General features: G+C 43.9%; 1 protein-coding gene across 1 annotated transcript in view; it reads right to left on the bottom strand.

Moving 5' to 3' along the window:
- LOC137429920 (RNA-binding motif, single-stranded-interacting protein 1) overlaps nucleotides 1–24,032 on the bottom strand; it is a 508,487-nt gene extending 484,455 nt beyond the window's left edge. Inside the window, exon 1 of the mRNA XM_078779968.1 lies at nucleotides 23,855–24,032. Coding sequence (XP_078636094.1) covers nucleotides 23,855–23,932 — 78 coding nt within the window. The 5' untranslated portion in view covers nucleotides 23,933–24,032. The remainder of the gene's footprint in view (nucleotides 1–23,854) is intronic.
- Nucleotides 24,033–24,305: the final 273 nt, after the last annotated feature.

Here is a 24,305-nt window from a genome sequence, read left to right as displayed (position 1 = left end):
TTCCCACAAACCAAACAAGCATTTGCTCTATAAAGGTTGGAAGCAGGTAAAAGCACCCAAATTCTTATTCAAAAAGTCTGCACACAATGTATAAATCCTGAATAAACACAGCCTTTAGATTGTAGATCATAGTGTGGTAACTCTGTCCCGGTGTGTACCCCGGTTTAGAATAGGTACACCGCATCCCTGCGCATCGTAAGAGGCGACCAAGGGTTGGCGTCAGGAAGGGCATCCGGCCATAAAAACATTGCCTCAAACAGGGAACCATGATTGTCATGGGGCCCGCAAGGCTAACCCCCGCTCTAGTGGGGAAAATGGCCTTAAAACGATCATTCATTCATTTATTCATTCATTCATTCATTCAGTGTGGTAAATCTGACTGTCAAAAAATACCATGTGGCTAACACTCCTTTGAGAAGACTCTTTTGTCCTCCAGTTCAATTTCTCACAGTACAACGAGCAATTGAACACAAATGCTTTTGAATTTGGAGGAGGTCTCTCCACTATGGGCCGGGTCTTCTGGTTCTCACATTACACCGTGCAATTTAGGTGGAGGCTAACACTCAAGGGTATATATTTGATCCTTCATTTCCTTTTATATCCTTCATTATCTACATCACTATCAGACCCCCTCACAAGCATCTTCTTCCTTATGTATGAAGTCCTGTCTCCTTCAGCTGCTCCGCATAGTCAAATGGAAGACTAAATACTTAGTCGAGCTAGGGCTGGAATCAATTTAGTTGATTGATCTGCACTGTACCCTCTCTATGGGTTATGGCACTGTAATCTCTGTATGTTATGTGCTTGTCCTTCATCAGACGTGTTGACCAAAATGGTGCACTATATTCGAGACGAAGCCTCACTAAGTTCCTGTACAGAGTTAACATTACCTATTTTGATATAGAATTTACCCCGTATACAACCTAAAATCCTGTTAGCTTTACCTATACCTACCTGTCACTGTGCTGTCTGCTTAACCCCCATATCTACTACCACCCCCAGATCCTCCTGCATGGCATGCTGCAAGACTGTCCCTTGAATTATGTAGTCCCTATACGTAAAAAATATAGTTGAGCACAAGCTTTACATTAACCTCCATTCTATCTTTTCCCCTGAATGTGGAATTGACTCCAAGTGTGCGACATCCAATTCTTCGCTCCAGACTGTCACCCCCATCTTATCCCATATACATATCCACAAGCTTAGTTTGCTATCAGTAGCTTTACTGTCACCCATGCCTGCCTGTTCCGCAACACCTCACCGTCGGCATCAAAATATTGAACCCTCAGTCATGTTGTTCTTCCATGAGCATTAAACGTTACATCTATCAAAACAAAAAGACCGGATGCATGATCTCAGGACTCCAATAGCTTGTAAAATAGCGTTACTACTTACAATCGCTTTTCTATGAACGAGTTAATCTATCAAAATTATGTCTACCAAGAGCCCCCTTTCATACAAACGTCATCTTTCGTGAGACTTTGAGTACATCTACGAGCACATCCTAAAACAGGAGGAAAAGGCTGTAAACAATCAGCAACACAACCTTTCACCGGGAATTTTAAATAATTACATCTCCACTTTTAGGTCCAACCGTAGATAACTGTATCATGAGCGATAACAGCATCTGCTGTTGCCCAAACAAATTTGTCCATTGTTGCGTCCGAGCTGGAGAGGGCAATTTCGCGAGAAAGATTTCGACAGTTCCACTTAATGGCGACAAAATGGTGAACCCGGGTTGATAAGAACAAAGTGCGACAAGGAAAGTAATTGTAATGGGATACCATTATCAACTATTAAAATGTTAGATACTGTAATGTAAAAGAGAGAGGGAGAGAGAGAGAGAGAGAAAGGGCAGCATATTAGCATTTCCCTAAATTTACCATGTGGCTGAGGCATATCTCAGTGGTAACAGCTGTGCCGTTCCTTACAGTCTATTTTGTTTTATTGAAACGAAAAAGAAAACAAGCATCGCTGCAAGAATGTCTGAGTAAATAAATAGCAAACAAGAAAGGAGGTTGAAATGGAGAAATGCCCTTTGACAAATCGCCCAGATGAAGTTATCTTGCTCTTTCTTTGTGTAACTTGCCTTTTCCTTGTCTTGCCAAAATATCAAAGCGAAACCAGATGCGGATCTTTTCTTTCTGTTTTTCTTCTTTTTTTTTGCAGCAGTTGTAATGGATGGTGCACTCTCGACTCAAAAGGAAAGTATTGCGCAAGCGGTAGTAATTCCATACGCAAAATTATCTCACTCTCGAGGCAAATGTACCGCGTGCCTTAAGAGATTGGATCGATTTGTTTGGAAGGGGAATGCTTTGCATGTGCATCTCTTGAGGTTCTACTTTCCCGGTGCAATAGCAATAAACCGTCCTTGCTTTCTGCTCAATTTTTGTGTTTTCAAACACCTTTTTGGTCTTTGAGGATTCCTGCAACAAGGACATTCCCTCGTCTTGCATTCTATCCATTCAAGTGCAATCTATCCCGTTCCCAGCCCGAAAATGCAATCTGATTACTTTTTACTTTTTAATGATTCGATTAACCATAACCGGTTTTAAATTCATCTCCTACACATCTAAATAGAAATAGTTTTTGAAACTGTAAGACATTATAAGAATCAAAAATTGAGTTAAAGGGCTTGGAATATTCCATACTGGATGATGTCAAGAGATTGTCGAATCTAATGTGTGAAAATGGCCCTTTTTTCTTTTCTTTTTGTATACACAATCGAGGCTCGTGAAAGAGCTAACATTTATCACAAAAATAAATCAAAGAGACAAACAAACAAAGTATATAAAAAGGGGAGCGGTAGACAAGATGGGGAGAGAAGGGGAAGCACAAAAACACAACATTTGAGAGCAGGGACATCGGGAATGTGTGGGATGGAGAGGGATTGGGGGAAGGCGGCGGGGGAAGGGGGTGGGGGGGGGGGTGGGAGAAGTATAAACACAGTACATCAAGGACTTCCAGGAAAGAAGTTGGTATTTCAAAAAAGTGGATTTTGGGTGAAATTAGCGGGGGTAGAAAAGATCAAGGTTTTGGACGGGGGAAGATAAGAGATGGTGGTGAACAGCTGTTTTAAAGACCTGGAGGGAGGAGTGGATTGAAGAGAGTGAGGGAGTTTGTTCCAGAGGCGGGAGAAAAGAGGAATGAAGGAGTGAATTTTACGCCTTGCAGCGTAAAAAGGACAGAATTGCAGTGCCAAACCCGGAAGTACATTTCAAGGATATAAGTATTTCCATGTGCATCAAAATAAGACCGGCAGTACACCCAAAATGTGAGCAGGCGATGGACAATCATGCGCTATGGTATAACGCATTGGTGTCAATATTCCTCCAGCACTTAGGCAGGAAAAGCTTGTGAAGGTACAAAAATAAGTTGGAGTGCTCTGTTCTATGGCAAACATCTTAGGAAGTTTGAATATCATGGTTGAAACATCATTGGGATATTAAATATGCTGTTATATTTGAAACTAGAACAGCATTCGGTAGAGGCTGAACAGTTTATGTTTTGTATCCCACTGATAGGCCAGATCCAGATCTGGATCTTAACCAAATCTGAATCAATCAATACACCCAAACTGTCCACCAGGTTTCGTCTGAATCCATCCACAACTTTTTGAGATAGCATACTCACAGACAGCCACTCAGACAAACATGAGTGAAAGCATAACCTACGTCCACCTTCGGTGGTGGGGGTAACAAAAAAAACATTTTAATAGATGGGCACGTCATAGTAAAATATGTAATTTGTTGTCAGTCAGTCTGTCTGTCTGTCTGACTGTGATACATTTGGTCGTTACTTATCCAATCTCAACCAAACTTGACAGGAGGACTAAGGGTCACAAAATGAAGGTGGTAGCGACTTCATTTGCCCCCCTCCCCAAGGGGCTTTTCTTCCTTGGACGAAATCCATGTTAAGGTGTATAGATAGCTTATCGTGACATTTTTCCAAGGCTACTTCTAATAACAAAAATAATAACAACAAAAATGATAATAACATAATATTAATGATATTACAAAACAATATTAATACTAACTAGCAACGGTAACCGCCCTATGGGCGAGGCTTCAATTGGGAGGCCCAAATGAAAAGGCTAAATATCAGAAATTGAAGGCTTTTTTTCTTTTAAACGATTTATATAAACATCTGTTAAATCTCGATCGGTGCAGCCATTTGTGCGGCACCCGGGAAAATAACGTCATGCGGGAGCAAGTATCAGCAGGATGTGGCAGTGTGGGAGTCCACGTTTCTGATCCTCCTTCATGCCGAAGTAGCCCACCACTTCTCCAAGCATTCCGCTCTTCAGATCCGCCATGACAGATTTAAGCTTGATACTGAAGACACGTGCAGTTAGTCCTCCCGATGTCGTATATACTCCCGATACGTGTTTCCTTCATTGTAAAAACTTCCAAATCAACAGTTAAAAGGATTTTGAGCCGATAGCTGTTACGGCCTTGGCAAGATCGATGGAGACAGCGATCTGTTAGCATATTCACCGCCCAAATAGCTATGTGGAATTCTCTCATGTGGAGATTAAACTAATCGTGTTCACAATCGCTATGTCGTATGTATTCCCGATACGTGTTTCCTTCAGTTGAAATGGGTTAGAATTCTCTCATGCAGGGATTCAACCCGTGTCCTTATAAAAGGTCCTTGTCCGAGGTCACCGAGTTCAATCGGTGCAGCCGTTTGTGCGGCACCCGGGAAAACAACATCGTCACAATGAGAACAATGAACGTTATGCAAACGCGAATGTTATGCGGGAGTCCAAACCTGAAAATGCTGGAGACTAAAGCTGAAATTGGGAAAACGAAATAGCCTATTTTACTCCTGGAGATCCCAGGATTATCCACCCAAAATATCGTTGAGATCGGTTCAGCAGTTTTTACGGTACCTTCGAACAGACAGACAGATGGACAGACATTTGGTGAATTATAGTAAGATAATATCCCTTCTCCCCTTGGACAAACACCATGTTTTCGTTAACAATTAGTTTCGTGGGGCACCCGGAAGTAAAACAGAAGTTAAAAAAAAACATAAACCACAAACACATATGAATACCTTTTGAAATAGTCGCTACTGCTGTTTAACACTAAACTTAGAGGGAGAAAATCCGATGTTCTTGAGGCATTATATACTTATCGTGTCCCCCACAGACTAACGGATCCGAGCCTTGATCTACTGTAATCTATATATGCCAAAGAGGATAATAATATGACCCTTCCTGCGGCTCCCGTAGAGAGTGGGTGTACCAGTAGAGCTAAATTTTCAAATTCAAGATGACTGATGTTTCAATAAAGCTACGCGAAATAAAAGTTATACAAAAGCATACGATACTCGGTTGATACAATTGTTTCTTTTATAAAAAGGCCGTACACAAGGCTGTGAAATACATGTTGGTGCTGTGCATATAGTGCCTCTGACTCAGCTCGATGTACAAATTGCAATGCAGTAAAGGTCAGGCCTACTTTAAACATCACATTCAACATGGTCTCAAGATATGTCACTGTATATTGGATGCCATTTTGGTGGCGCACAAAGAAACATTGAAAGCAGCGTATTCAGATTTTACAACTATGTCACCACCATGTGCATCATCAACCAAAATATATGTGCTTACTTACTATTCATACGAGTTGTTTATTTTTAAAAACAATCAATATGTTACATGCATCCAGTAGTTCATCCTAGAGTTTCCCAGAAGAGAGTTTATTTGAAAAATAAAGGCAGGACAAATATTCGGGGGAGGTTTATTATCTGCATTTTGGACTTCCTCGGGTCTATATGTCAACTTCCTCCATATTTATCAATGCAAAAGTGCAATTAAACATCGTTTTCTAAGCTTCCATTGCAGTCATAGAACCAAGCACAATGCACTGGAATCTACCATAATTTAACCTATGGATTCAATCTTACACATGTAGCATGTGTGAGCACTCTGCAGAGTCTCCTTCAACTCCACATGGGCAAAACGCAAGGCAATGTGATATTCTTTGAAGTACAATCAACACATTTAATTAGATGATTATAAAGTGTAAACACACACACAATGAACATATCTCAATGATCTCTTTACAATGAACAGATATGTACTGAGAACAGGTCATTTTATTAAAACTCCATTAAACAATTATGCTTGATGACATCATCAGCAAAGAAAGAATGAGCTTTGTGGTGCAAGACTGAGACAGAGAGAGAGAGAGACAGAGAGAGAGACAGAGACAGAGACAGAGACAGAGACAGAGACAGAGAGAGAGAGAGAGAGAGAGAGAGAGAGAGAGAGAGAGAGAGAGAAAAAAAAGAAGAAGAGAGGAGAGGAGAAGAGATCTGAAGAATTCCTTACAGCATATTAAATGCCTTATTCACTGACCATCTGGATAATCAGCTGGGCACCGTCCATCATCGAGATTTTGACCCTTCAATCCCGAACATTTCCGAACAGCGAGTCCACAACCTTGGTCGTATCGAAGGTAATCCTGTGTGTGTGTGTGTGTGTGTGTGTGTGTGTGTGTGTGTGTGTGTGTGTGTGTGTGTGTGTGTGTGTGATATAGTGTTCCAACATAATTTTTCGCACCTGTCCTCTTTCTGTTCTTCATTCACCTCACTAGGTTTCCTTAAAGGGCCAAACCTAACGGTCCCCTTTTCCTCCCACCCACCTTCCCACTGCCCCTTCTCCCTTCTTATATTTGCTTAACTGCTGAAGCATATCCACCTTAATGTGATGTGTCCGATCAGATTGGATGCATTACATTTCACTCTGTCATTTCGAGAGATACACTCAAAATGTAGTTTCCATGGGCTTTTCTCGGCCACCAAGGGCAAGAACCCGTTGCATGAGCGTCTGATGTAAGAGTCACCAGAGACCACTTTCCAAAAGACAGGGACAGGCAATTTCCCAATACACTTTTTTCTTTGAACCTCAGGGAAAGTTCAAACTTAACATATCAAGTTTGTGCCACCATAGGGAAGGAAAGGAAAAAACAATTCAGATATGGATAAATTTTTTCCCTATTCACAAGAACTCCCCCTAGACAAGACTCACATGGACATAAACATTAAGCAGCGTATTTCTGATTTCTGATTTCTGATTCGAGAAACTCCCCTAAAGTAAAAAAAAGTTTTAAAATATTTAATTTTGTCGGAGAACGTGCTCAGTTATGGCTACTGCATGCAATTAAAACCAAGCATTGTTGTTATTTCCATTCAATTAATACCTCGGAAACAAAATAGAAACGTAATCACCCAACAATAATCTCCACAACCCATACAACCCCCAGTCACCACGAATTGTGCATTGAGCAGTCGATGTGCACCTGAAATCATCTCTGAGGGTTATCAGCAGTTGCCTCCGGTCCATTCCCACGCACCGCCCTCCAGTTCTAGCTGGTATCCACGGCACATCAAGTAGTCGTAACACATATATCTGCTACCAGAAAAACTGCCCTCAAAGCCACCAAGCAACCAACCAACCAGCTCACCCACTGTACCAAAATCTCAAGGAGGAACTCCCCCATACTTCCACCCTCCCACGCCAAATGTCTGAAGAGCAGGAAATCCTTCTCAAGAGCATCCTGGTCGTCCATAAATTCATATGTTCGGTCAAGCAGGTCGACATGGCAGGTAAACCAGTGGAAATGCCAGCAGCCTGGTGGATGTCTGCAGAACCTCCCCATCTCTGCTAAGCCTTTAGAAAGTGATGTACCAAGGAAGGAATGGTGCTGACTCAACTGGCTCGTCACTGATGTTGGGTGTTTGAGGGCAAACATATTCCCTGGGGGCCCAGCTGAAACATCTCTTTGCGACTCAGGGAAAAATCTGGTTTGCAGACCATCTCGTGGAGGACTGCCCAATCCACCGTCTACAAGGTGGATGGCAAGAAATATGTACTACGTCTAACCAAGAGCCCCCCAAAACTGGCTGGGTACTGAACGATTCACCTGTAACAGCTTTCCCACATTTACCAGCCATATTAAAGAAGTAGAAGAAGTGCATCGGGCAGAGAATATCTCTCAAACAAATGTTGCACGAAGAAATACACAGGAAGAGGATTTTGTCGGGTTTGTGGAATCTCAAAAGGGTTCCTTTTGACAGATTTAATGCGGCAAGTCTTTTCACGTCTTACCTAAAAAAAATTTAAAACCATAAGAAACAATTACATCATGACCTATCTGTATTGTCAAAACGAGGGTTAGATATGCGGAGTATGACACAAATTCAAAACGAACGTGCGGAAACATTCTCAGCGTTGTAAAGTGGAGTGTGCTATCTAAAGAGCGTGATAACATTCCAATTCAAACGCTGCACGTGTCTTGTTGTAAATGCCTGAATAAACTTAGCATTAATACAAAGTGGTCACAGAAACGTCCGTGTACATTATTCGAATGCTGCAGTTGTCGAGCTCTATAATCCTCGGGTGCACCAAGAGCACAGACAGGTACTTGAAGATTTTTCATGCAGGTTAAATATGGTGGCAGATGGTCGGTATACTTTTTGCCACCTCGTCTGTCATTCCATCTCCGAATGCCTCGAGTGTTCCTTTAAATACATTTTGTGTTCTGCTCGTCGGCTTGGAGAAAGGTTAAATAAACAGAATATAAGGTGGTTGGAAGCTCGAGTATACAAAAGGTGGAAATTGAAGAACAATGGAAGAGGCAGAACTGCATTGGGCCGAAAGGATAACATCATAAATTGGGATGGCCTGCCTGTTCATGGTTTCTTCTTAAATCCCGGATCATGATGTAGATGCTCTTCTTAAACCCAGGTTGAAATCCCATATACCATACACGTGTTTGGCCAGTCTACTAATGTCTTTGCAATCCATATAAAGACACACTGATCACTGATGCCTATCAAGTGTCCACATGCCGCAGTGATGTATCTGCAAGCTCCTTATGATGGGCCTTAGATTGAAATGAAATAAAAGCTCAAATTTGAAATTTGTAAATATAAATCACATCCATCTCCATTTCCTACTCATATAATCAACCAACTGCTTTCCTGCCACGCTATTCATTCCTCGAAAGAGAATACTGGGAAAAGCTTCAAACCGATTCATAAATACAGTGCCAACATGAGGTCGGGTTGACTCGGAAAAAGAAACAAGTGAAACAAGTCACAGTGTTTGTTTGAAGTCACTTTCATAATGAGCGTTGCCTTTTGGTAGGGAGGGTAATAAGGCATCCAGTGCTTGGAATCATCAACCTACGGAATCGTGCAGGGCAATTGGAATAAAAAGCCGTGTTTCCTGTGAACTGAATGCCCCCCACCTCTCACAAAAAAAACCCGGAGAACAAGTGGAGAGCAAGCCACCACAAGTGCCTGTGTAGTTTGTGTGGTCGTCTTTGAAACGGCATCTCTTCAAGTGCAATGTGCAGGCCTGTTAGTGCCAGACAAAGAAGGAGCAGCAAGAGCACATTCGACCTGGCGGAAAGTCATTAGAGTTTGTAAAAGTACCGGCCTTGCTCTGGCCTTCTTGGGAAATTTCGTTGTGGCAGATAATCCCAAAAACTATTGTGTTTAATGGAATGGTGCTTTCAAGCTAAATGATCAATGCAGTGCCTATGACCCACAAAGAGACCTCTGTTGTTTTCTTTCTGACGAAGGAGCTATCTGGCTCTCTGTAGTAATCCATCCTGCTTTGAGCTGACCATGGGTTTTGTTGAGACTGTTTGCAGCTGGTACCTCCTCTCTAAACACAGCAAGGCTCGTGCAGGGGCAGATACTCTAAACATCCTTCAGCTGAATCACCAGTTAATTTTGAAATACACAATAGTTATGCATCTGGTGCATGGAATTTAGTTCATAGGCACGGGTCAAGTGAAGCATTGTGAATCCACTTGGCCAATGTCCCGACCCACGATGGCCTACCCTTTTTGAGTGATGCTGTGAATTTTTTTTAACATCCGGAAGTGAAGTGAGAAATAACAGACAGAAGAGATGGATCAAAACACCCTTCAAAGGATGGTGTGCTCCATGGTGCAGCATCCTCTGTGATGCCTCTTATGTTGGGAAGCAAACTTAGAGCAGACGATAGTGCTCTGCTACTATCTGAGCTACCCTGCTAGTCATCATTATATAGGCCTATATACATAAATTAATAATCATGAACATGTAAGATATGCAAAGCTCAAATGATTAGTTTCCATCAATCATCCATCGTCTTTGGAAAAGCAATGTTCACATGTCAAGTAAATATATTGCTGCAAAGATTTTGAAAATTATAATAACCTCTCGCCATACAATTATATACGTTCTGGAGACCATTAGAATTGGGAGAAGATTTTGTTTAACCTTAATCATAACCATAACCTGAATGATAACTTAAGCACTAATTAGGATAACCTCAGCACAAATGCAGCTGAACCTCAAAGAGGACACCTCCACGTCTCTGAGCAAAGCATATTGGATCAGGATTCAATTGTAGGCCACTGAGACAGTGCCCATGCAAAAAGGCAGGAACTCAGACTGGCTATGCTAAAAACTCAGACTAAAAAAACTCAGACTAATACACCCGAGTTTGCTTGCTTGCTTGCTTGCTTGATGCAAGCTCCGCCCCTCTCCAAAGAAAGATATCGTGAAAAGCTCCGACCCTCTCCAAAGAAAGATATCATGAAAAGCTTCGCCCCTCTCCAAAGAAAGATATCATCAAAAGCTTTGCCCCTCTCCAAAGAAAGATATCATGAAAAGCTCCGCCCCTCCAAAGAAAGATATCGTGAAAAGCTTCGCCCCTCTCCAAAGAAAGATATCATGAAAAGCTTTGCCCCTCTCCAAAGAAAGATATCGTAAAAAGCTTCGCCCCTCTCCAAAGAAAGATATCATGAAAAGCTCCGCCCCTCTCCAAAGAAAGATATCATGAAAAGCTTCGCCCCTCTCCAAAGAAATATATCATGAAAAGCTCCGCCCCTCTCCAAAGAAAGATATCATGAAAAGCTTCGCCCCTCTCCAAAGAAAGATATCATGAAAAGCTTTGCCCCTCTCCAAAGAAAGATATCGTGAAAAGCTTCGCCCCTCTCCAAAGAAAGATATCATGAAAAGCTCCGCCCCTCTCCAAAGAAAGATATCATGAAAAGCTTCGCCCCTCTCCAAATAAAAATATATCATGAAAAGCTTCGCCCCTCTCCAAAGAAAGATATCGTGAAAAGCTCCGCCCCTCTCCAAAGAAAGATATCATGAAAAGTCCACCCCTCTCCAAAGAAAGATATCATGAAAAGCTTCGCCCCTCTCCAAAGAAAGATATCATGAAAAGCTTCGCCCCTCTCCAAAGAAAGATATCATGAAAAGCTTCGCCCCTCTCCAAAGAAAGATATCATGAAAAGCTCCGCCCCTCTCCAAAGAAAGATATCATGAAAAGCTTCGCGCCTCTCCAAAGAACGATATTGTGAAAAGCTCCGCCCCTCTCCAAAGAAAGATATCATGAAAAGCCCCTCTCCAAATAAAGATATCGTGAAAAGCTCCGCACCTCTCCAAAGAAAGATATCGTGCAAAACTCCGCCCCTCTCCAAAGAAAGATATCGTGAAAAGCTCCGCCCCTCTCCAAAGAAAGATTTCATGAGAAGCTTCGCTACTCTCCAAAGAAAGATATAATGAAAAGCTCCGCCCCTCTCCAAATAAAGATATCATGAAAAGCTTCGCCCCTCTCCAAAGAAAGATATCATGAAAAGCTCCGCCCGTCTCCAAAGAAAGATATCGTGAAAAGCTTTGCTCCTCTCCAAAGAAAGAGATCATGAAAAGCTTCACCCCTCTCCAAATAAAGATATCATGAAAAGCTCCGCCCCTCTCCAAATAAAGATATCATGAAAAGCTTCGCCCCTCTCCAAATAAAGATATCATGAAAAGCTCTGCCCCTCTCCAAATAAAGATATCATGAAAAGCTCCGCCCCTCTCCAAATAAAGATATCATGAAAAGCTTCGCCCCTCTCCAAAGAAAGATATCGTGAAAAGCTTCGCTCCTCTCCAAAGAAAGAGATCATGAAAAGCTTCACCCCTCTCCAAATAAAGATATCATGAAAAGCTCTGCCCCTCTCCAAATAAAGATATCATGAAAAGCTTCGCCCCTCTCCAAATAAAGATATCATGAAAAGCTCTGCCCCTCTCCAAATAAAGATATCATGAAAAGCTCCGCCCCTCTCCAAATAAAGATATCATGAAAAGCTTCGCCCCTCTCCAAAGAAAGATATCATGAAAAGCTCCGCCCCTCTCCAAATAAAGATATCATGAAAAGCTTCGCCCCTCTCCAAAGAAAGATATCATGAAAAGCTCCGCACCTCTCCAAAGAAAGATATCATGAAAAGCTCCACCCCTCTCCAAAGAAAGATTTCATGAGAAGCTCCGCCCCTCTCCAAAGAAAGATATCATGAAAAGCTCCACCCCTCTCCAAAGAAAGATATCGTGAAAAGCTCCGCCCCTCTCCAAAGAAAGATATCGTGAAAAGCTCCACCCCTCTCCAAAGAAAGATTTCATGAGAAGCTCCGCCCCTCTCCAAAGAAAGATATCATGAAAAGCTCCACCCCTCTCCAAAGAAAGATATGAAAAGCTCCGCCCCTCTCCAAAGAAAGATTTCATGAGAAGCTCCGCCCCTCTCCAAAGAAAGATATCATGAAAAGCTCCGCCCCTCTCCAAAGAAAGATATCGTGAAAAGCTCCGCACCTCTCCAAAGAAAGATATTGTGAAAAGCTCTGCCCCTCTCCAAAGAAAGATTTCATGAAAAGCTCCACCCCTCTCCAAAGAAAGATATCGTGAAAAGCTCCGCCCCTCTCCAAAGAAAGATATCGTGAAAAGCTCCGCACCTCTCCAAAGAAAGATATTGTGAACAGCTCCGCACCTCTCCAAAGAAAGATATTGTGAAAAGCTCCACCCCTCTCCAAAGAAAGATTTCATGAGAAGCTCCGCCCCTCTCCAAAGAAAGATATCGTGAAAAGCTGCGCACCTCTCCACAGAAGGATATCGTGAAAAGCTCCACCCCTCTCCAAAGAAAGATATCGTGAAAAGCTCCGCCCCTCTCCAAAGAAAGATATCGTGAAAAGCTCCGCCCCTCTCCAAAGAAAGATATCGTGAAAAGCTCCGCATCTCTCCAAAGAAAGATTTCATGAGAAGCTCCGCCCCTCTCCAAAGAAAGATATCATGAAAAGCTCCGCAACTCTCCAAAGAAAGATATCGTGAAAAGCTCCGCATCTCTCCAAAGAAATATCGTGAAAAGGTCCGCCCCTCTCCAAAGAAAGATTTCATGAGAAAACAAAGAAAAGCTCCGCCCCTCTCCAAAGAAAGATATCATGAAAAGCTCCGCCCCTCTCCAAAGAAAGATATCGTGAAAAGCTCCGCCCCTCTCCAAAGAAAGATATCATGAAAAGCTCCGCACCTCTCCAAAGAAAGATATCGTGAAAAGCCCCGCCCCTCTCCAAAGAAAGATTTCAGGAGAAAACAAAGAAAAGCTCCGCCCCTCTCCAAAGAAAGATATCATGAAAAGCTCCGCCCCTCTCCAAAGAAAGATATCATGAAAAGCTCCGCCCCTCTCCAAAGAAAGATATCATGAAAAGCTCCGCCCCTCTCCAAAGAAAGATATCATGAAAAGCTCGGCCCCTCTCCAAAGAAAGATATCATGAAAAGCTTCGCCCCTCTCCAAAGAAAGATATCATGAAAAGCTCCGCCCCTCTCCAAAGAAAGATATCATGAAAAGCTCCGCCCCTCTGCAAAGAAAGATATCATGAAAAGCTCCGCCCCTCTCCAAAGAAAGATATCATGAAAAGCTCGGCCCCTCTCCAAAGAAAGATATCATGAAAAGCTCGGCCCCTCTCCAAAGAAAGATATCATGAAAAGCTTCGCCCCTCTCCAAAGAAAGATATCATGAAAAGTTTGGCCCCTCTCCAAAGAAAGATATCGTGAAAAGCTCTGCCCCTCTCCAAAGAAAGATATCGTGAAAAGCTCGGCCCCTCTCCAAAGAAAGATATCATGAAAAGCTCCGCCCCTCTCCAAAGAAAGATATCATGAAAAGCTCCGCCCCTCTCCAAAGAAAGATATCATGAAAAGCTCTGCCCCTCTCCAAAGAAAGATATCATGAAAAGTTCGGCCCCTCTCCAAAGAAAGATATCATGAAAAGCTCCGCCCCTCTCCAAAGAAAGATATCATGAAAAGCTCGGCCCCTCTCCAAAGAAAGATATCATGAAAAGCTCCGCCCCTCTCCAAAGAAAGATATCATGAAAAGCTCCGCCCTTCTCCAAAGAAAGATATCATGAAAAGCTCCGCCCCTCTCCAAAGAAAGATATCATGAAAAGCTCCGCCCCTCTCCAAAGAAAGATATCATGAAAAGCTCCGCCCCTCTCCAAAGAAAGATATCATGAAAAGCTTCGCCCCTCTCCAAAGAAAGATATCATGAAAAGCTCCGCCCCTCTCCAAAGAAAGATGTCATGAAAAGCTCCGCCCCTCTCCAAAGAAAGATATCATGAAAAGCTCCGCCCCTCTCCAAAGAAAGATATCATGAAAAGCTCCGCCCCTCTCCAAAGAAAGATATCATGAAAAGCTCCGCCCCTCTCCAAAGAAAGATATCATGAAAAGCTCGGCCCCTCTCCAAAGAAAGATATCATGAAAAGCTTCGCCCCTCTCCAAAGAAAGATATCATGAAAAGTTCCGCCCCTCTCCAAAGAAAGATATCATGAAAAGCTCCGCCCCTCTGCAAAGAAAGATATCATGAAAAGCTCCGCCCCTCTCCAAAGAAAGATATCATGAAAAGCTCGGCCCCTCTCCAAAGAAAGATATCATGAAAAGCTCGGCCCCTCTCCAAAGAAAGATATCATGAAAAGCTTCGCCCCTCTCCAAAGAAAGATATCATGAAAAGTTCGGCCCCTCTCCAAAGAAAGATATCGTGAAAAGCTCCGCCCCTCTCCAAAGAAAGATATCGTGAAAAGCTCGGCCCCTCTCCAAAGAAAGATATCATGAAAAGCTCCGCCCCTCTCCAAAGAAAGATATCATGAAAAGCTCCGCCCCTCTCCAAAGAAAGATATAATGAAAAGCTCCGCCCCTCTCCAAAGAAAGATATCATGAAAAGTTCGGCCCCTCTCCAAAGAAAGATATCATGAAAAGCTCCGCCCCTCTCCAAAGAAAGATATCATGAAAAGCTCGGCCCCTCTCCAAAGAAAGATATCATGAAAAGCTCCGCCCCTCTCCAAAGAAAGATATCATGAAAAGCTCCGCCCCTCTCCAAAGAAAGATATCATGAAAAGCTCCACCCCTCTCCAAAGAAAGATATCATGAAAAGCTCCGCCCCTCTCCAAAGAAAGATATCATGAAAGTTCGGCCCCTCTCCAAAGAAAGATATCATGAAAAGCTCCGCCCCTCTCCAAAGAAAGATATCATGAAAAGCTCCGCCCCTCTCCAAAGAAAGATATCATGAAAAGTTCGGCCCCTCTCCAAAGAAAGATATCATGAAAAGCTCCGCCCCTCTCCAAAGAAAGACATCATGAAAAGCTCCGCCCCTCTCCAAAGAAAGATATCATGAAAAGCTCCGCCCCTCTCCAAAGAAAGATATCATGAAAAGCTCCGCCCCTCTCCAAAGAAAGGTATCATGAAAAGCTCCACCCCTCTCCAAAGAAAGATATCATGAAAAGCTCCGCCCCTCTCCAAAGAAAGATATCATGAAAAGCTTCGCCCCTCTCCAAAGAAAGATATCATGAAAAGCTCCGCCCCTCTCCAAAGAAAGATATCATGAAAAGCTCCGCCCCTCTCCAAAGAAAGATATCATGAAAAGCTCCGCCCCTCTCCAAAGAAAGATATCATGAAAAGCTCCGCTCCTCTCCAAAGAAAGATATCATGAAAAGCTCCGCCCCTCTCCAAAGAAAGATATCATGAAAAGCTCCGCCCCTCTCCAAAGAAAGATATCATGAAAAGCTCCGCCCCTCTCCAAAGAAAGCTTTCATGAAAAGCTCCGCCCCTCTCCTCAACTAGAGGGTGTGGCCCAACAGAAAATTTCAGACAACCATGCATGCTGTCAGCAAATTTGCTCAGTAAATTCACATTATATTCCCACCCATATGGTGCGTAAACAGTGAGTAGTAAATAAAGGTTCAACATTCTCTTTCGTCATGGTTTTCCATAAAGCGTGACCGCTTCGGGCCTGACACTCGGATTTAAAATGCCATCGAAAAGGGAGATGTTGCCTGCAATGTTGGGATGTTGCCTGCAATGTTGGGATGTTGCCTGCAACCACCTTTCTGAAACACTTCCAACGGTACAACAAAGTACAGTTGGCATTACGTTGTATTGTAGACTGCTCAAAATTCAGTCGATAATCGACTGGGATTCTCGTTTTCTTTGAGCAGTTTCCATCTGGCTACATTCTGAGATGATGGCGTATGCAGAAAATGGAGCAAGGTGACTCTGGGTCAAAAGGCAGGAAGTAGGTTTCAAACAGAGCTCCATTATGGAAATATACTGTGGAGATGTCTGTCCACCTCCTTGCAGCGCAACTCCATCTCCACCTTTACAATCCATCGGCATAATTTTTTCCAATCTAAACACATCTATTATATAATTTGTTTCACATTTTGTGTGCGTACCTTCATCGCCATTGCGAGTTACAATCATTTCGCATGCAGCCTGTGGCTGCTGGTTGCAGCATTGCTGAGTGTGTGGATGCGCCGCTGTTGCAATGCCCCCCGTTTCCAGTAAGCTGGTACTCATTTCGCCGACCTCGGAGGGATGACTGGCTGAGTTAACCCACCTGTTGTTATTTAACAGCATGGCAAAGGCTCAAACTCAAGACGCTGAGATCTTAAGCGAGCCACCTTAACCGTTAAGCCAACACCAGGCTTGTCATTGTGATTAACAATGGTCACATTATTCACTAATTGCTGTAGAGCCAAATGATGATTTACCACACAGACATCTCCAACTTTAAAAAAAAAAAAAAAAAATTCTACAGTGCTTGGAATAGTCTGCACAGAACTCAATTCGAATTGCACAATTTGAAATAGCGAGAGTTGACTGCGCTGTTGAACAATTAGCAAGCAAACAATGGAGATATTGCTTCTGATCAGAATCACAGCCATAACGAACGTCTCCAAAATTACAAAAAGTTACCACTCGACATGAAGACCACGTGGACCCTGGTGGAAGTAACGTTACTCTAACACCAACTACTCTATCTAGTTTGGGCATTTTGAAGCAGACTTACCATCCACTTACAAGCTATAACACCTGCATCAACCGACAGGAAGGTACGGTCCCCTGACATTACCTTCAAGGTCACTTCATTGTACAGGATGTCAACAAATATTCTCCATAAAAATCCCAAAGGCATAATATACATTATGTATATATATATGTATATATTTTTTGTATACAAGGTCGAGGCTCGTGTAAGAGCTAACATTGATTACAAAAAAGACAAACTGACACATAAAACATATGATAAAGGGAGTGGGAGAACAAGATAGAGAGCAGGGACATCGGGAGATCTGTGGGAGTGAGAGGGCTTGGGGGGGGGGGGGGGAGGAGGCATGGGAAGGGGGGGAGGGGTAAAATAACAAAACAAAACGCGTGGACACTGCTAGGACAAACACACACATTTTACGAGGACAAAGTCAAATTACCTCGTGACAGGGTTGCTTGTTTGGCACTCCGCTCATCGGTTGGCAAGGTTCAAATCCCATTTACTTTGTCCATTTTATTTGCTTTGTTTACTGTTATATATGGCTCAAGGAGGAGCACTTATACGTATCACGTGCAGGTCGAAGACCCGAGTAGACGTCAGATTGCTTTTACACGAATTACAATGACATTATTAGACAATGTCTGAACACAAATGGTATATGGGATTTGAACCTGGGGTGTCCGCATTACTCTGCATCACGGGCCAAAGGTTCAGATAGGAACACAAACAGGCCAAACCCATGTCCTTGTATTTCGTGTAAATGTGCAACAACGTCTCATCGTGTACTTGTCCTTCATGTAATATATGCACACACACTCCTACAGGAACCTTGGACACTGTGCGGAAAAATATTAACAAAGCTCGACTGACCAATGTGAGAAATAACCCAATATAACCTCAAATCTAGTTCTTTCCTTTGATATCGAACAACTATGAGATTAAAAACACCAACAAAGGTCATAAACTGCTTACTTCTTGCTTTGGAGATTTGTAAACAATAATCGTCACGTTAAGGTGACCAATTGGTGAGGGCCCTTGAAATTCGACAGAGGTCGAAATAGCTTGGATATGTCATGATCGTGATCTTGATCGATTATATCGTGATCAACAAACACCTGACACATTGTGGTTATCACCCATCTCTCGATATGGGGAAACCATTATCCGTTGAAACATATCCGACCGAGCTCCCCCAGCCCTGTCTGTGCTCTGTCCCCCCAATATTCCTGCAGGTCGCACAAGATCTGCCAACAACCCTCTTATGGTTAAACTGCCAAAATCAAAACCCTCTGCTCACCTTCACTCTTTCATTCCTCTTTTCTCCCGTCTCTGGGACAAACTCCCTCACTCTCTTCAATCCCACTCCTCCCTCCAGGTCTTTAAAACAGCTGTTCATCACCATCTCTTATCTTCCCCCATCCAAAACCTTGATCTTTTCTACCCCCGCGAATTCACCCCAGATCCACTTTTTTGAAATACCGACTTCTTTCCTGGAAGTCCTAGCAGTGTCCATGTGTTTTAAACTTTTCCCATGCCTCCTCCCCCCAAGCCCTCTTCCTCCCACAGATCTTCCGATGTCCTTGTTCTCTACTGTTGTACTTGTGTGCTTCCCTCTCTCTCCCCATCTTGTCTCCCGCTCCTTTTATTATATGTTTTATGTGTCAGTTTATGTTTTTTATGATTAATGTTAGCTCTTACACGGGCCTCGATCTTGTATACAAAAAAACAAAAAAACAAAAACATTGACAACCGCAAATAACCATCTTGCCAGTACCGCTCCACAAAAGAGATGACAACCGGAAAGGCTGTCAGCAAAAAGGTGCGAGTACAAGGAAGGGATGCAGCAGAGGATGTGGGATCGTAAGCAAAGATGCCGAAAATAAATTTAGAAAAAACAACCCTGTGTTGCCTTTGCTTGAGGGACATAAATATAAATTTCCTCCTTAGGACCAAAGCCCTCTGTCTCAAAAAGTCTTTAATACGTAGTGTGGTCGCACATGCATCCCTGGAACATGCCGGCGGTTTTGCATTGGACGGTGGACAAACCCCAGGTTGTTGCTCACAAGCCCGACTCATTCACTCACCAGCCACCGCTGTTACAACACGTGCATTGAGCTCCTTCAGTGGTCCCATTGGGCACATGGCCCTCAACGGATGCCTCCGAGATGCCATAGCTCCATAAGCGATGGCTAGACACGTAAGTGTTGAGTGTACAGTGTTACAGCTTTCGACTTAAAAAAAACAACAATACCCGACAGATTTTAAGAGGTGATTAATACAAGGATATAAAACGAACTTTGGCACAAGAGAAGGCCGTTTGGCCCATCATGCCTGCACTGCACCAACCCAAAATGGCCGGTTTGTAAAACGTGAGGTTTCTGTCTGACCAATTTTCCTTCGCATCAAAAGCAATCAATCATTACTGGGGTACGCTGTATAAATCCAGATGTCTTCATTTGCTCTGCTGCCAAATCAAAATGGTAATTAAAAACAACTTTATTTAATTCCCTATCAGAAAGAATTGCGTTTTTCATCATGCTCGCAGTCACCTGACATGTAGGTGATGCCACCGCCGTTTAAGAACCGGCAGTTGTAGGGAGGCGTATGTAAATATGATTGTTTCGAGCAAAGTACATAACGACAAGTATTCAACTCGTGTTTGTAAAACGTAACAGAACAAATCTCGAAGGATAGTGCCCGGTGAATTGGGAAGTCAGCATGCCATTTTGAGTGTAATGGCTCCTTTTGAAAGTCCTGTATATTTAGCGTGTGTATGTCGAAAATGGCTGATTTTTTTTAAAACGAAAGATTTGGGTGCTGCCAATTTCTGCACTTTGTGTGGGTTAAAGCTGAAAATATACACTCCCCTAAATGGTCACAAGCGAGAGGTTTAATGCGAGTGGATCATGACTGCCCGTGCGCCACAGCCACTGCGTCCCCGGCATTGGGAACACCGCACCCAGCGCAACATCGATCATCCTGGCAGCTTCATTTGCAGGCCGCTCCGGAACAAGTACAGGCCCCACATTACATATATAAAGCCAGGCGTGGGCATCACCGGGCCTGCACGCTTCGAGCCTTAAGCAGAACCCTCGAGTTATGGCTCAAAGTGCTTGCGGCATGGTGCGCGGCATGCGAGATCATCTCGGCCTTTGCGTCCACGGGCCTACGAGGCACCGACGTGCTTGAAAAAGAAACGAGGCACCCACAGACAAAGAAATAAATAAACACATATCGGATACCACCTTTTGGATATGCATTTTGAAGGAATGAAATTGTAATAGCGGTTGTGAAGCGACACCCAAAGTCACGCGTTTTCCCGCTTTGATGCACGTGCTGGAAATAAAAATGACAGCAAGGGAGATAACCAGAAAGGTGGAACAACAAGCAATTACGATATATACGGTCAACAAAAACGTCGAGCCCGTTGGAATTTACGGGCGATTGGCTGCACAGTACGGTGATTGCCCATCAAGGTCATACCTATTCAGGTGCACCTTGCGGGCGAGCAATTTTTGACAAACGAGGCTATTAAGGATGATGACCTGCACTGGCTACGCAAATGCCCAAAAAGAATGAAGCAAATGCCCAAAAATAATGAAATACCGAAGGCGTACCGGTACCAAAGTTTCCATTCCGACTGGCAGGACAAGTGTGCATCCAAAGCTGGAGGGTACCTCAAAATCGAATGCTTAGTTGTTTTTTGGGGGAAAGAGGGAGATATTCCATATGCACACAAGCTCAGTGATGAGTATAAACTCAAGTCCGAGTTGAATCTGAAGCACCATCTGATGAGAAAAAAAAGAAAGCAAGACGACGCCCTCCTTATCTACGCGTCCCACCGTTCATTACTGCCCACCTTCTCCGAGCCACAATTGCAATCGCAATTTAATTTCTTCCACACAATTTGGAAAATTGCCTAACCGCCCAGCAAAGCATCCAATTAAACTCGTCCAGAAGTTTCTGCAACATCGGGTAGAACCAACGGAAGAAGATACCCTCCCGGTCTGGCCCACACAAGGATCTAGGAAGGCGGCAGACACAGCTGCTCGTGGGAGAGACAAGAACAATCGGTGTTGTCCAGATAAGGTAAACAGGCAGCCGACAGTGCGTCACATATCCAGCTGTAGCCGCATAGATTTGGAGTTCTGTGCCGGATGGCCAGGGCGAGGACTAGCTCTCAATCTCTCGGTCACTCTTGGAGCGAGGCATGACCTCCTGAGGGCACTCGAAGAAAAAAAAAAGATAAAGGAATAGACAAGACGAGAGGACATCTTGCAGTGTGTGTGTGTGTCCAGGGATTAAATTGTGCCGTCGCCGGGGTTCATTAGAAAAGCACATTGTAAAAACAAGGATGAATGGTCATGGGATTTTGGTGGAGCCTACTTGGGAGTAATTTCACTTGGCGAAATGTCATGGCCTACCCTCCAAGGATTCAACTGCACAACATTCTGCTAGCGTCGGTAGAAATGTATCCAAATCGCTTTTCTTTTGTTGATTAAGTGAACACGTCAGATATTTCCACTTCCAATTTATCCAGGTTGGACCCTCGGGCGATCGATGTACGGCGCTACAACTTCTTCCGCGGATCACCCAACAGCAAAGCAAACAAGTTTCCGAAGAATTGTCTTTTTCTGCGGAAGGTTAGTTTTGCAACGAGCGGGATTGCATGTCCAAATGACACCCGCTTGCTGTGCCTCGAGCCTGTTGTTGATACAGGTACTGGATTTCTAATCCATTGTAAACAATGCTCAAGGAACGATACTCGCCTGGGAAAGATTCTCTGTACAAACTCACACCTCGCTATATTTGAATGTAATTTGATGAAGAATTCCATCGTGCTGACAAAGATGAGTCCAGAGAGGTTATAAGAGGTACAAGACTATGGGTTCAATTTTTTGGGGTGAAATTCCTGGTGGAAGGAACTCTATGCATTGCTTGACAGACACACACAACCTTGCTGAAACAGATGGAAACCTTCAAAACTTAATACGACACCGTTCCATTGTCTGAAACCTGCACGTGGCGATAACAACCAATGACACAAGCACACACACACACACACACAGACACACACAGACACACAAACACAAACATGCACACACACAAACACACACACGCATGCCCGCACATACACACACGAACATACACATAAAAACACAAACATGCAGACACACACACAAACGTGCACACACACAAACTCAAACTCAAACACACACACACAAGCACAAACACACACACTCATAAACACACAGACAATCATGCACAAACACACACAAACATGCACACCCACACACACACAAACATGCACACGCACCCCCCTCACACACACACACACAAACATGCACACAAACACACAAACAAACAGACACACACACACTCACTAATAAATGCACAAACAAGCACACACACACGCACGCACACACACACAAACACACACAAACAAACAAATACGCACAAACACAAACACACACAAACATGCATGCACACACACACACAACCACAGACACACACAAACAACACACACACACACTCACACACACACCTACACAACACACACAAATATGCATGCACACACAAACAGAAACACAACCAAATACGCACAAACACACACAAACACAACCACACACACACTGTAATGTGTCCCAACAGAGGCGACAAGCCCAGCCTACCTACACTCATCCAGGACATCAATCCAGTTTCGTGGGAAAGGAATGAAAAATGGGAAAGTTTCCATTACAGGTTCCAGGAACTTGCTACGATTAACGCACAGCAGCTCGCACTACCAGCGCAGTACTTCCACGATTATTCATTGTTATTACAATGTTATCAATTGTGCCAGGAAGGTACATGAACAATGCCTGTCTTCACACCTCTTTCAACTCAAGTGAAGTTTTAAGCCTTAATATGGAAGTTTCGCACTGAACTCGGAAATGCTCAATCAGGGAGGAAAATATTCCAAACGTATCATCAGTACAAGTACCGATTGAGCGGCATTTTGTTTTTGTTGTAAAATTTACTTTTTATTTATTTATTTGTGTTTGTATTTTTATTTATTTATTTATGTATATGATTGGTCAGAGCTATCCATCCCCGATTAGGGGGGGGGGGGGCGTCCGAGGATAAATAACCACACCTGAACGGAGAATTACGGACACAATCACGAATTGGACAAAACGTTTCTGAAGTTGCGATCGGTTTTCTCCAGGTATGGTAAAGAATCGGCGAACCGCAAAAAAAGCCTCGGAAGAGCGAGAATGAAGAGGAGAAGCCCACGCGTTGACAGAGGACACGTGCACATCGGCCGCGGGGGAGGGAGGGGGGCACGGCATGGCAGAGGGGGGCACGGCATGGCAGAGCGCGCGGCACGGCGCAGCGCACGGGGACGGGGAGCGCGCGGACACGGCACGGGGGAGCCCCCGAAATGCAGGTACGGGAGACGATCGTCCGTGCCGCGTGTCGGCGCGTGTGCGCTGAATTATGGGAAATTTCTCGGGGCCGTACGTCGCGCACGGAGAATCGCCCGGTGAGGCAGCCATGTACGGAGAACACGGGGCTCGTTTGTGAGGGCGCGATGGAATGACAAACTGATGGATGACCATCAGAAGCAAATCAATTAGAATCCAATGGAAAACAAGGACGCGATACAAAGAGCAACATTCGAGTCCATTAAACGCAGTGCCGGTAACGCGAGAGGACCCGCACGTTGTCTACCTTGGCAGCCAGGTACTGTGGGTAGTAGTAGGTGGTGAACTGAGGGTACATTGGAAGCAGGTCCCAGATTTTTCCCATGAAGTCCAGGGGAGCTGGGAGCCTGTTCCTCCTCTGTTGGGACCTGCCGGCAGCGGAACAGCCACAGAGCGCCGCTGTGTTCACTATCCCCCCCCCCCTTCCATTCCCTATTCCAGCCCCCCCGCCCCCCACTCCCAACCATAAACCTCCCGCCTGCCTTCCTCTGGCCCGCCCGCCCTTTCTCACTGTTCATGCTGCCAGCCTCGCCCTCCAAGCCCCCTCTCCTTCCAGGCAGCGATCATGATGATTCTCCCACATCTTCGCCCGTATTCCTTCACTTGGACATCGACGGTTGATCATCACTCGTTGATCAGTTCGAGTTAACGTTAGGTAAGGTAAGGGGTTTTTCTGATTGATGGTGACAGGGGAATCC

The sequence above is a fragment of the Myxine glutinosa genome, chromosome 6 (genome assembly GCF_964187855.1).
Source record: "Myxine glutinosa chromosome 6, kmMyxGlut1.1, whole genome shotgun sequence".
Lineage (NCBI taxonomy): Eukaryota > Metazoa > Chordata > Myxini > Myxiniformes > Myxinidae > Myxine > Myxine glutinosa.
The sequence above is the reverse complement of the archived record's forward strand: the minus strand, read 5'-3'. Positions and strand labels throughout refer to the sequence as shown.